The following is a 13968-nucleotide window of genomic DNA, read 5'->3' on the forward strand; positions in this document are numbered from 1 at the left end:
TACCCCACTCTTTCATATAGATGCAGGGTCTATAAGACAATAAGGATCAGTCAGCGACCTTGTATTGCTTTGTGGATGGTTATGGCTTTAAGGAAGTAGGTGAGGTGTGAAGATAAACAGAGTTCTGTTAGTGGATCTTTGTTGACTCACTTCTGTAGTTGCAAGGGGTTCAAGATACTTACCAAATTGCAGAGGCACTCAGTTTTGTTGGAATTTGGATTTAAAACCTTTTCTTATCTTTAAAATGTGTATTCTTGTTCAATGATGATGACGATGACGATGATGATAAAATGTTGAGTAATTGTTTCTTGCCTCTATATCTATTAGCAACTATATATTCCATGTACACTTCATCTTAAAACAAACAGTAAATGGGTGAAAATGCCTATCTCCTTTCTATCCTAATAATAATAATAATTTTTAAAATAATTTTTATTTATATTTCTCTCCTCTCCCTGCAGATCGCAGCGGGATTATATCAATAAAATAGTAAATGCCTGCAAATCAAAAAGATGAGAAAAATGTGGTATTTTTAAATGCTCACAAATACAGTTTAGCTTTAAACCCAATTGTCTATCTCAACTAGGGAAAATGTACTGATGCAATAACAACTTTGTAAGACAACACTTATGTAAGTTCCATTGATTCAATGGGCCTTCTTTAGTTGAGTGGGGCAATTAGATTTAACCCTAAAAGTCTCCATGCTGTTTTTCATTAGGAGAATATATCCTTGATCCAAATGCATGGAATCAGTGTGTCACACAGAAAACACAGACCAGGTGGTATTAGTAGAAAATGGTATGATTTGTTGGGAATCTATGAAAGCAAAGAGGAGTGTAATTTAGAAGATTATCTAGATGGGAGAAAGCAGAAGCTGAAATCTTGCAGCCTATAGTTGATACTAAAGAGGGAAGAAAAACATCCATTGTACATTTCTAATATGTGCAAATCAGTTGATTTTGGCCCAGTTTATAAAACTTTGGACAATGGGGCATTTTAATTGGTCATTTAAACTTCAATTGGGTGTATTATTATGTTAATAGATTTGTTTTCACTTTTCAGGGGCCTCAGGGGCCTCCAGGACAAAAGGTACAGTAGAAACAATGCTGTGAAAGTTATTATATTTTCTTGTGCCAAATGGCAAGCTGAAGGATTGAAGGGTATTAGCTACTATAATAGAGTAGTTGGTTTTGTCAGTGAACTCTGTTTTCCCAAAATACAGCCAGGGGATATAAGAAAGATCATTCTCGCCCTCATCTCCCTATCCCACATTTATAGGGGGAATGCATGTAGTGTGAAAACAAGATATGTGTTCAGTCCATCTGCTGAACTTTCACGTTTAAAAGACCATGATAATGCTCTAATTTGAACATTGGTAAAATGATGAAATAAAACTCTAAACATAGTAGGAAATAGAGCTAGAATTTCCAAGGAAAAACATAGTCTAATTCAAGTTGATATCTGCCATATGACCAAAAAATCAAACCAAAACCATAAAAACATGGGAAACAAAGGATTCTAAGTGTTACTGATAAATGGCACTTGGTGGCTGGCCAGGGTCTTCCTATTTCTATCGTAACCTGAGAGTTAACTTCCTGTGAATGCTTCTGATATTACTTACACTCATCAGGAATGACAGCTAAAACTTGACAGAGGCAATCCAAGATTTATGGACTGTGGCATTAGAGCCATGCTAAATATATCAGAAATAAAAACATTTGAAATGGATTTTTGGAAGCCACTAACTGACACCTCACTCCATTCTCAAAACATCAGTGCAGGCCAGATGGTTTTAAAAGCAGTTTTTAAAAGATAAGATACCATAAGAGTGTTTCATAAAACAGAGTATTCAGAAAGAAGTTGAAGGAAGCTGAAAGAATAATCAGTAGCCTCACAGGTGAGAAAGCTTCTACATCAGAGGCAAGATTGTTTTATTTTTTAAAATGGCCATCATTCCAAAACAAAGGAACAGACATGGTGTTTCAGTGAAATTTGCAGTATATCCACAGATAGTCCAGACTTTGAAATTTCTCTAATCTACTTATTTCCACTTTAAAGCTCTGTCAAGAAATGTACTGCTATAGACCCCATTTAGCAAACTTGATGTATTTTGGGTCTTTTGAAATTCTTTAGCCCTTGCAGGAAAATTTGAGGACTGATAGGTACATGTGAGAAACTTGCATACTTATAACATGCCATTTCAGATATCCAGGGATTTACATCACATATTAGATTTAGATTATATTGGTGCTGCACAGCCATAGCAGTTTGATACTCTTTTAACTGTCATGGCTTCATCTTACAAAATCCTGCAATATGTAGTGATTCACTCCTTAGAATTCTCTGCTAAAGAGCTCTAGTACTATAGTGTAATGTAGTGCCCTGGAGTTCTCTAGCTGTAATTCCATGTACCTATAAATCCTAGGATTTGGTGAACTCAAAACATGTCAGTTAAAACAGTGACAGACTATTAAAACTGTAGATACACTCTGGTTTGTTATATATGGGCATATACAATATACAGTATGGGTAGAATGGCAATAATGTGTGAGAACATTCAGGAACACCCATCTTATTACCTGTTAATTTTTTTGGTGTTGATTCAAGGGACAACACACACCTAATTGACAGTTTGCAGCCAAATAAGCATCAACTGGTGCTTGGAGGCTTAACCCAGATAGGAATGAAATATTAATTTTGTACATCTACTTCATATGGCTTGATATGAGCTATTTGAAAGTATGCCCAATTCAAATCTGGTTTAAAGATCAAAAAAGGAGGGAGTGGAAGACGTGAAGTTGCACCCAGTTATCACTCATCTAAGAAACTGATCAGGCACACAGATCACAAGTAACCCATTCATCTCACACAATTATAGACAAAGTATTCCACTAACTGTTGTGGCTCCATACTATGGAATCTGAGGTTTTTAGTTTGGTAAGGCAAGTAGCCCACTCAGGCTGAAAATTCTAAATGCCCCTACATAAACTGCCAATCCCAGAATTCCATAGAGTGGGTGTTAAAGTGGAATGTAGAGCTATAATTGTGTAGAGTGAATGGGGCCCTGGTCATTCTTCCCAACCATGCTGAAAAGTACTACATTCTAGTTATCTCGCAGTGATGGTGTTCCTTCTAAAGTTGCACAAGTACATAAACATTAGGTTATAGAAATGTTATGCAGATCTTTGTTCTTTTAATTATACATGATTTTACAGAAATGACCAGCTTAGTGGAAAGCCTTGGTAATTCTGACAGAAACTCATTTTTATTATGTCAGGACAAAGACAATATTGAGTGGGTTATATGTTTCTAGGGATACAGCTAGGGATGCGGTGGCTTAGTGGTTAAGACACCAATTCTGACAATCAGAAGATTGGAAGGTTGGCAGTTTGTGGCCCAAGTGCTGCATGATGGGGTGAGCTCCTGTTACTAGTCCCAACTTCTACTCACCTAGCAGTTCAAATACATGCACTTTGGTTGGAAGGTAATCGAGTTTGGTGCAGTCATGCTGGCCACATGACCACCACAGCAGTCCTTGGACAACGCTGGCTCTTTGACTTAATAACGGAGATGAACACCACCCCTACAGTCAGTTATGACTGTATGATTCATATCAAGGGACTACCTTTACCTTTATATGTTTCTATAACTTTTTCACAAATGCAAGAGACAAAATTTGGGGAAATTACATCTTTTGTTCGATCAGCTGTAACAGGTATTTCACAAGAGGTTTACTCTTATCTATTTTATTGTTTGTATGTACAGTGCTGTGCAAATCTACAGCACTATATAAATAAAGCATAATAATAATAATAGACTAACTGGAATAGTTAATTGACCTGATTAGAATCTGAAGATAGCAAAGCAATCAAAGGAGTTTTGGAAGGTAGTAATCAGTTAAAGTATTTTCAGTGTTTAGAATTCCCACAGTAACACCTTTGTTCTATGGTAAAATTTCCTAATTTTACTTTCATAGTCCTCACATCCGTGCTGCAGGAAAAAAATTCCAGCTTGACATCACTTTTAAGTACTATCACTCAAGGCTATAGAGTTCAGGGAATTGTAGTTTGTTGTGGCACCAGAGCTCTCTGACAGAGAAGGCTAAAAAACTACAATTCCCAGAATTCCATAGCATTGAGCCATGGCAGTTAAAGTGGTGTCAGACTGCATTAATTCTGCAGTACAGATGCAGACTGACAACAGCCATAAGCACTGCATTTAAAGCTTTAGTCTTATAGATGAATAATCTTACTAAGATTTCCTAGAATGTTTGCAATAACTCCAGGTTAATGATATGTATTATCACTGGCAACTATTCCATCTGTTCCTGTTTCCTTTGTGTAAGTAGGACTTTAGAACAGATGTTAAGCCACATGTGGCACAAGATGAGGGATTATTTAGAAATGAAAGATGTATTGATGGTTTTGATTTACTTTCCCCTGAAGTTTACTGGCGTGCTGGTGCACACTGCATGGCTATTTTCTTCAAATTTTAAGCTGTCACCAGACATGCATGAAGGCCAACACACAAGTCACTCTAGAAAGACAGAACATCTAACTGGACTTTGAAATTGTGCTAAATCAGATCCTTTTCAGTGCTTTGTCTTATTATGGATGTGGTTTTTCCCCAAGGAAAAATAAAGGAAATAAATCTCATAGAACTACAAAGGATAACTACATTTTGTCAATTGTAGGCAAAATATATTTAAATTTCACTTCCAAATTAAACATGTCCAAGAACATTGGGATAAATTTTAGTAAAAATGTTTGTATTATTATGAGCACTAGAAGTTAGAGGTTATTCTTCAAAGTGGATGCTACTAAGTAAGGACAATGTGCTTATCAGTATATAGAATATTTGAGAAGAATATAAACAGCATTCAATATATTGAATATGGTTTGTTCAAAGATGCCTTTAAGGAAGTCCTGGACATCCTTGATAACACTGTCCCTAATATATTATAAAACCAAGGGAAGAACAGCTTTTACACAGAATCAGTTGAGGGCTTCTATGTCAGCTCTGTGGATTTGTCCTGATGTTAAAGGAGCTGTCCAAGGTGCTGGGCCATATTTCCAAACTAGCATCCAAAACACACTGCAGAAATAATACAGTTTGAGACCACTTTAACTGCCCTGGCTCACTGCCAGGGAATCCTGGGAAGTACGGTTTATTATAGCACCAGAGATCTCTGACAAAGAGGGCTAAATGTCTCACAAAACTACAGTTCCCAGAATTCCCTAACATTAAGCCAGGGCAGTTAAAGTGGTCTCAAACTGGGTTATTTCTGCAGTGTGTTTTGGACCTAGGTTTTGTACCTTGGATATCTTCTTTAAAATCCACATTAAACCAGGACTCAGTTCACTACCACACACATGGAAGTCACCTGCCACCACTGTTAAAAGTTTTCTAGCACACATTTAAAAGTGTGAAGAAAAATTTAAATTTAAATGAATTTACAATATAGAAAGAAGTTTTATTTTGTCTAAGTGAAACTTCTTGGTTTACAGGAAAATTCCTTTATTAATTCAGTGGGTTAAAGTTAGAATTATGGTCCACATTTAGAAGAGTAGACTAAATGTGCAGTCCTGTGCATGACAAGTCAGCATTCAAGGGACTTGCTCCCTGACAACAGCCATAAGCACTGCATTTAAATTGAGAGATTTCAAGAACCTTTTGATAGAATTTTGTTAAAACTAAATATGTGGTTTTCTGCAGGGCTCACTTGGTGCACCTGGTGTTCCAGGAATGGATGGAAAACAGGTAAAGTGACACACTATTTCTGCTCTATTTGTTATTAGTTTAATAGTGTAATCCTAGGGATATCCATTCAAATGTAAGACTGAATCCATTGAGCCTTACTCTACGTTTGTGTAGAATATTAGTTTTGTAAATGCACTGTGTCAAAAAATGACTTCATTTTGTAATTTAAAAAAACAGGTGAACATTTAGGTAAATCACAAAAATGGTTTGTAAGTTTATTGGATATCAAAATACAAATGATAAAACAACTATGGCACTAAAAAGAATTAACAATCTGTTTTTTAAACTGGATGGAACCCAATACAGTGTTCTGTGTGTACAAGTCCAACTGAAATGTCATAGGCTTAAAAATGCAATGGTGCACTGAGGTTTTAGCCTTTCTTGATGACTAAGAGATTATAGTGGAATTTAGTGAGATAAGAAACACATGAAGAAAATAAACTCCATCCTAGAGAGAGATAAAGAGCAAACAAACACATTTGGCAGGAGGTGAGATGAAGATGATCTGAAGTAAAGCTAAATGGGAAAAGAAATAATCTTGGCTTAGATCACCAGTGAAATGTGTTCAATAGTTCAATTTCCCCTCAGTTCTGTCACCGAATTGTGTCACAGTTCACCATGACTGGCAGCCTGTATTCAACGCCTTACTAAAACAGTGGGGGTATTTCACATCAACACTATAGGCTGTTGGCAAAGCTGTTGACAAAGCTGGCATGACAGCAGAAAAGTACTGTGCATCTATTGTTCCCAGGAGCATTAAGCTTTATATCAAACTCTGTGTTTAAAATGCTAGGGATGCCATAACATAATGGAGTCACTACACTTATAGAAGGACAAGTCATTGTACACAGCAGTATTATTTACCTAAATACATAAAATTTGAAGCCAAGAATGCTAACAGTACCTGCATTGTTTAAAAATGTGACTTGTAGTATAATATTTATAACAACCAGTGTGCAATTCTTGGCTGTAACTAGCAATTATTTTTAAAACTTGTTCTTTGTACAGTGTTATACATAGCTGTTATAATGTTATGCATAGCATACCCATAAACACTGTGGTTACTGATTTACTATGAAGAAAATACTAAGCACATTAAACTGGGCTGGTCAAAGACATTTTGGTGTCTGATAGCAAGAACGAGATGTCATCCTCTCCCATTCCATGTACAAAAGCTGTGCTGAAAGTTGAATCTTTCTTCAGCATTTTTATTCAACACAGGCCAAAGTTTCATGAATATTTTTTCAACATGTCATGGGACTAGGTTTGCCAGGTCAAGATGAACCCAGGCCATGAAATTTCAGGGCCACAGTGTGAGAAATAAAGATGACCCTTTGTGATGTCTCAGAGGGTGGATGCTAGTGATGTCATTAGAAATGATATCTTACGCTTCAAACACTTTTACACAGAGTATGCCATTCAAATTTTTTAAAATACCAAACAAGTGGTGAAAAATATATATGCAGACTTTTCAAAGTAATACCCTTACCCTAAAATTCCTTTTCCTAACCTCAAGGACTAGAGAAGAGGGCTGGATTCTGATATTAGAGAACCTAGACTAGGCCCTGAGACTAAGCTCCAGGCTCTGTTGGGAACAGTGGGGCTCTACAGAAACACCATCCCTTTCCTGGCTGGATTGGGGCCATGGCAACCTCACACCATGACACCGCACACCGTCAGGGTGCCCTGGAGGGCAGAGTCAGGCATGCTTCATCAGGACGCTGCACCCTGACTCTGCCCCCAGGCTGGCCTTTCAGTGTCTTTAACTTCATATGAAGGCACCAGGCTAACTTGGGAAGTGTAAGTCTGGACAAGTGTCCTCCAATACCTTGCTGTTACATTACAGCATATGCTGTCTGAGGCTGCTGTATCACTCTGCCTTTGATAAAGCCAATTTTGGTATTATAAAACAATACAGAACACTTTGTTTCTGGTAACTTTCCATGGAGATTTATATTCTAGATTTAATTATTATGGACCCAGGCCGGTTTTAGGGAAGGTTGTCACAAAACCTCTATTCTCATACATGGTAAACAAGCATAAATGAACTGCCCACATGCTAGATAGATTACAGCTGAAGGATCAAAGCCAAAAGATAAATTGACACAAAAGAGTTAATAATATGTCTGCACAGGTGTTCTTTTTAAAACATCAGTCTTCTGAATCTGGCAGTAGCTCAGCATTTCTAGTCAAAATTTTGCTGCCAGAAGGTTAATCCTTCAGATAGGATGGGAAGCCAAAATTCTGCCAGTTTTGTAAGATGCAGCGTATTGTTATGCAAGACATGATGTGAAATGAGGCTGGAATAACTTTAGTGCCTGGCTTAATTCTTTCATTGTCCATTGCAGACGTCTGCAGTCTCAGACTAGAGTTAAGGCCTTTTGAGAAATCAGTGTTCCGGCTTTCAAAAACAGACTCAGCTGAAGGTTGCTGTGGGATGCCTGCTAGTGCTTTCTGGCACTACCATACAGATTTCTTGATTTTACTGTAGGTTTAAATGCAAATAGAAGGCCCTTAAGAAGAAATCTGTATTCCTTAAACCATTATGATAGCACATGTAGAGTTGTACTGGCCATGCTGGCTAGAGGATTCTGGGAGCTATAACAGTAACAATTCTAGGCACTGTGTGAAGCAGTCCTGTGGATGCCTTCTGTCAATCGTTTGAATATGGTAACTTGAACTAATGGGGGGGATCAAAAATATATTTAAATTGTTGAAAACCCTTTTTGTTTATTTTCTGAATGCCAAGAAACCCTGACAAGAAGACCCCTGGACTAATGGGATTCTTCACAGTTTGGGATTTATTCTGTGCCAAATTTACACATGGTTGTTTTGTACAGAGAACAGCATTTCCTGCACAGAAAATAATGTAGAAAATGCTTTTTTTCCTGTGCAAAACAGGCATATACCTGATACATGTAAAAATAAACATGGGAGCTAATACATATAAAAACTACAGATTCCTTCTTTTTAAAGTTTTAGTATTGGCCAAATATCCATGCTAGTCCCAACCATGTCATTCTGGTGCTTGCACATTACCTGACTTATAGCCTAATTTTCTGAGAAAGCTCAGCCGAAGACTAGAGTATTCCTTGTGCTGTGTAATTTTCATTAATAAAAAACAAAAGTTTGAATGGCACCTAAGTGTCATTGAAATCAATGTGAAAAATTAGTCAAGATGAATAGGTACAACCACTCTTTCATATTATTAAAACTTGATCTGTATCCTGTCCACTGAATGCAAAAGTGTTATATTTAATTTTCTCTTACTGAGTTTTTATGTAACAAATTGATAAAACACAAAAGTATTTCTATTTTTTAAAGCATCAGCACATTAACAGTATGTGTTTGTAAATATACCATTATCCATTTCTGGGTTGATTTCTTAGTGTTAGTGCAGCAAACAAGATTTTTCTTTAGTATTATTTATTACACTGAACACATTCTTACCTCTCTCACTCCCTTTTCCCAGAAAGATTTTCTCCATATCCCTTTTTTTCTTGTAAGGGGCTAGCTTTACCCTTATGTATAAATCAGCTGCTCATACTTGATATTTATTAAAAATGGAAATAAAAAAAATGAACATCACTGCATACAGTTCACAAATTCTCAGACAGGTTTTGTGAGCCATCAGAGTATTGCTGAAAAGACTTCTCACTTACTTTCACTTGGTGAGTAGGCCAGGAGAGGTTTCCAACCTTAAAACAAATACTGTAATTTAAAATCTCAGGCAGGTGGGAAGGAGAGGAGAAAAGCATGTTGAAAAGTAGTAATTCAACACTGGCTTGAAATTAAATTGGGGGTGGAGTGAATTCAACACTGGCTTGAAATTAAATTGGGGGTGGAGTGAGTAGAGGGCATATCAAAAGAACTGCTTTGTTCCCGCTGCCTTGTTTATACAGTTAACAGTAAAACAAGTGGCATTAGACTTTGGGGGTGAGTAAGATGGGGTGAGGCAGCTTTAAACAATCTGTCCTATGGTTAGAAACAGAAAAATCTAATTTCCCCATTAAATGTGCCTTTCCCAATTATTTTGTTGAAATGTAAGATATTTTGACACACACAGAAACTTGATAAAGAGCAAAATTATAGACTCATGGGACCTTATCAGACACATTTTTTCCTCGTTATGGGTATGGGAAGGGGACACTCAGGGCTGCACGAGTCTGAGAAAAACGCTTTTTACTGCACCCCAAAATATTCTCAAAATGGCCCCATTTCGTTGCCCAGCACCAAGCTGTTCCCATTCAGGACTGAGGCTTGTCCTTTGCCTCAGTTGGAAGCCAAAGGACACGCCTCAGCCCTGAATGGGAACGGCTTGGTGCTGGGCGATGGAATAGGGTCATTTTGAGTACATTTGGGGTGCGGTAAAATGTATTTTTTCTCAGACTCGCATGGCCCCGAGCGGCCCCTTCCCGTACCCATAATGGGGGGGGGGACGTGTCTGATAAGGTACACTGACATAGAGCTGGAAGAGACCACAAGGGCCACCCAGTCCAATCACCTGCCATGCAGGAACTCACAATCAAAGCACCCCAAAAGCATTTCTATATGTAGGGGAAAATCAATCTTCCTTTTTTAAATAGAAAATATTTTATTTATTACAAAACTTTTATCACTATCACTATTATCTTAATTTATATCCCACTGTTTACCCCAGGATTGGGACTCAGGGCAGCTTACAAATTTAAATGACTATAATATAATTAAAAACATTTCAAAAGTACCAGTAAAATAGAATTAAATTATTAATAATGACCAGAATCCTGTTTGTTCTTTATGTATGTACAAGCACCACAGTTTTGTTGCCTGGCTGTGAGTTCCAGCTTGACTCCCCCAGTCTACTGTGATCCATGAGGATTTGTTCTCCTGTTGCTCAGGAAGTATCTGGCTGCCATTTCCACCCCTCCTATGAGCAATCCCATTGCAATAGAAAGAAACAGGGTTTCTGTTGCAGTTCTCTCTGACACAAGAGATTCCTTGCATGAAGTAGATGGAAACAGCAGCCAGCTGCTTCTCAAACAACAAGGGAACAGACCCCCCCACCCCATTGACTACCGTAACTGCTTCCTGGTAAGTGCAGACTGGTGACTTTCACAGTCCCTATGTAGACCCTAAACTAATTGCTATTAAGAGACTGCCAATATATAACAGTCATGAGTGCATAGACCCAGGTTATGTGCATGTAACTGCCATATAGGATTCAGGATAAAATAGTTTAAACAATACACTTAAATGAATACAGTTCAAAAACAATACTGCACCCTCCTACAGAACTTTCCTTAAAACCCTTCAGTTCTAAACGCTCACCTGAATAAAAATATATTAGCCTGCCAACAGAAGAACAGTAAGAGGAAGCCATTTTAGCCCTCCCTTTCAAAGGAGTTCTGTAGTCTACGGCATCCACAAAGAAGGTGCAAACTTTTGTACCTGTGAAGGTGATGGGACTGAAAGAAGGGCCACTCCTGCAGATCTCAGTGTTTGGGCATGCTCAGAGGGTCGGTCAGATAGCCTGGACCTAAGACATATAGGCATTTATAGATCCTATCCATCATTTTGAATTGTCCCTGGAAACAAAACCAGAGGCCAGTGGAGCTGTTGAAGCAGGAGAGTTGTATGTTCCCTATATCCCACTAGATGCAGCTTTTTTTTTTAATCAAGTGAAGTTTCACTTATACCAAGTGAAGTTGTACCTAGTGAAGTTGCCTCTTCAAGGCAGCCCCACATAGAGCATGTTACAGTAATCCAAATAATATGTAACCAAGGCATGTGTCATCATGGCCAAATCAGACATCTTCCAGGAATGGGTGCAGCTGGTACACTGATTTTAAGTTTGCAAAAGCACATCTAGCCACCACACAAATCTAGGCCTCCAGATTCAAGGCTGAGTCCAGGAATACACCTAAAGTGCAAACCAAACTTTGAATTCATGTATAAAGATTGATAAAGGAAAGGTAATATGTCATGGAATGATAATTACAAAGAAAACTATAGGTATAATCCCCCCTCCAATTCTCAAGTGTTTTTGATACTAGAATGGAGGATGGTAACTTGTAGATCTGACAACATTTGAGTCTAGCCTGCAACTTCATTGAAATCTGAATTTCTCCATATACATCAGGCCTTCTTATCCACAGATTTTTTTATCCATGGATTCAAGCATCCACAACTTGAAAACATTGAAAATATAAATTCGAAATAGCAAAACCTGATTTTGCCATTTTATATAAGGGACACCATTTTGCTATGCCATTGTATTTAATGGGACTTGAGCATCCATGGATTTTGTTATCCACAGGGGGTATTGGAACCAAACCCCAGTGAATAACTAGGGCCCACTGTATATACTTTTTTCCTTTTTTGAAACAGGGCTCTTAAGCTTATGGCTACAGGTATTAAATTGCCACATGATAGAAACATGTGTTTGATGTTCTGCAGTCAGAAAACTAGTAGGAAATATTTTTATACACACACACACACACACACACACACACACGCACAAACTAAGATTATGTCATCTTAGTAGAGTCTGACACTGGTTTTGTTCCTTCATATTTGATACATTTGATAAAATTCTGCATTTAGATGTTTTATTTCATAGCACACCTTAAGGCAGTGTTAAACAATTTAAAATAATATAGAACAATTAATCAAAATCAATTTAAAGCACACAGACCAATATATATAACCACTAGATCGTAAATGTTTATGTGAACAGGTTTGTTTCTAGCACTCTCCTTACAAATGATATAAATCCTTGACTATTTCATCCTTGCATGTTAGGGCAAATCATTATTGTGTTTTCCTCTCCACTGCTGGAGAAAATAAATATATCTATTTAGTATTCTCTCTGCCTTCAAGTATTCCAAAGTGTTCTGGTGTATTTTTCCATGAAGAAAAACATGCGGTTTAAAATTACATTTTTATGGAGGAAACACAGTTCTCAAACCACCTCCCCCATGTATACCTCTGACCAGAAAGATCCTGAGAACACTTGAGGACATTCAAATACAGTTAAACCCCAGTTAATGAAGTTGATGTGTTCCTGTGCATTACTACTTTAAGAGAAAACTTAGAACCAGAGGCAGAAATAACATGGAAAGTACAGGGATAGGTTTTATACCACAAGCAAAGAAGGGTATTTCAACTTGATTTAGCAATTTTTTTTTACTCTAAATTAACAATATGGACATGTGAAGATGAAATGACCAGGACAGGTAAACCTTGGCTACATAAACAAAAATGTTGTGAAGCTTCTAAAAACCTCTTGAAGGCTTCTTCAAGATAACCTTTTCTTTTACCAGCCTCCCCCTTTTTTTATAGTATCCATTTGTGGGCCAAAAATATAGGTAACTTTAAAAAAAATGATGGGGGGCAGCTGATGAGATGTCAGCTCTCACCTTTTCTCTCTCTATTTGCCTGTTCACACATGTTTAATAATGGATTCTAGAGTCAGCTGCTGTTTACTTTGCCTGTTGTAGGATCAGCTAGAGCCTACATGTTGAATCTCCCTTATCCCGATTTTCAAAATCTGAAATATTCCAAAATCGAAAATTGTTCACATAGGTGACTAGTAACACCTTTACTTTCTGATGATTTAGGATACACAAAATTATTTAAAAATATGTATAAAATTACCTTCAGGCTATTTGTATAACATGTCTGTCTGTCTGTCTATCTATATGTATGTATGTATGTATGTATGTATGTATTTTTGTATAAAGTGCATTTATTCCAAAAATGAATGCACATCATTTTTAAACTTGAGTCCCATCTCTAACAGGTCATTCAGACATCATTTTTTTTAGCACAGTGGTGTGAATCATATCATTCTCACATTCTGGGTTTCTTATTTACATTAGGAAAACGGATCAATGCACATCTCTGCAAATTCAGTTGCTCACATGTGCAAGCATTAGAATAAAGATGGAGCCAGCGATTCAAATACATTCAAAACACATTCAAGGCTTTCAGTGTTTTATCCCAGGTCTATTTGCACCAGTTATTCACACTACCAACAATGTGAATCTTTTTTTTAAACTTGGGAAAAAACCAATATCCGTTATCCTGGATTAAGTTATTTTTGTGGCAGCCCCCTCCCAAATTTAATTGGAATGCATGTGAACAACAGAGATTCAACCTGGATTATTTTTGCAGTGTGAATAACTCCTTAGATATCTCATTATGTATTTTCAAATACTGCAAAAT

General features: G+C 37.2%; 1 protein-coding gene across 2 annotated transcripts in view; it reads left to right on the forward strand.

Moving 5' to 3' along the window:
- The window catches only part of COL25A1 (collagen type XXV alpha 1 chain), a 374446-nt gene that overhangs the window by 275316 nt on the left and 85162 nt on the right, over positions 1–13968 (forward strand). For both annotated transcript variants that reach the window (XM_042469542.1, XM_042469543.1), the window contains exons 13-14: positions 1063–1089; positions 5716–5760. In XM_042469542.1, coding sequence (XP_042325476.1) covers positions 1063–1089; positions 5716–5760 — 72 coding nt within the window. The remainder of the gene's footprint in view (positions 1–1062; positions 1090–5715; positions 5761–13968) is intronic.

This window comes from Sceloporus undulatus, chromosome 5, assembly GCF_019175285.1.
Source record: "Sceloporus undulatus isolate JIND9_A2432 ecotype Alabama chromosome 5, SceUnd_v1.1, whole genome shotgun sequence".
Taxonomy (NCBI): Eukaryota; Metazoa; Chordata; class Lepidosauria; order Squamata; family Phrynosomatidae; genus Sceloporus; species Sceloporus undulatus.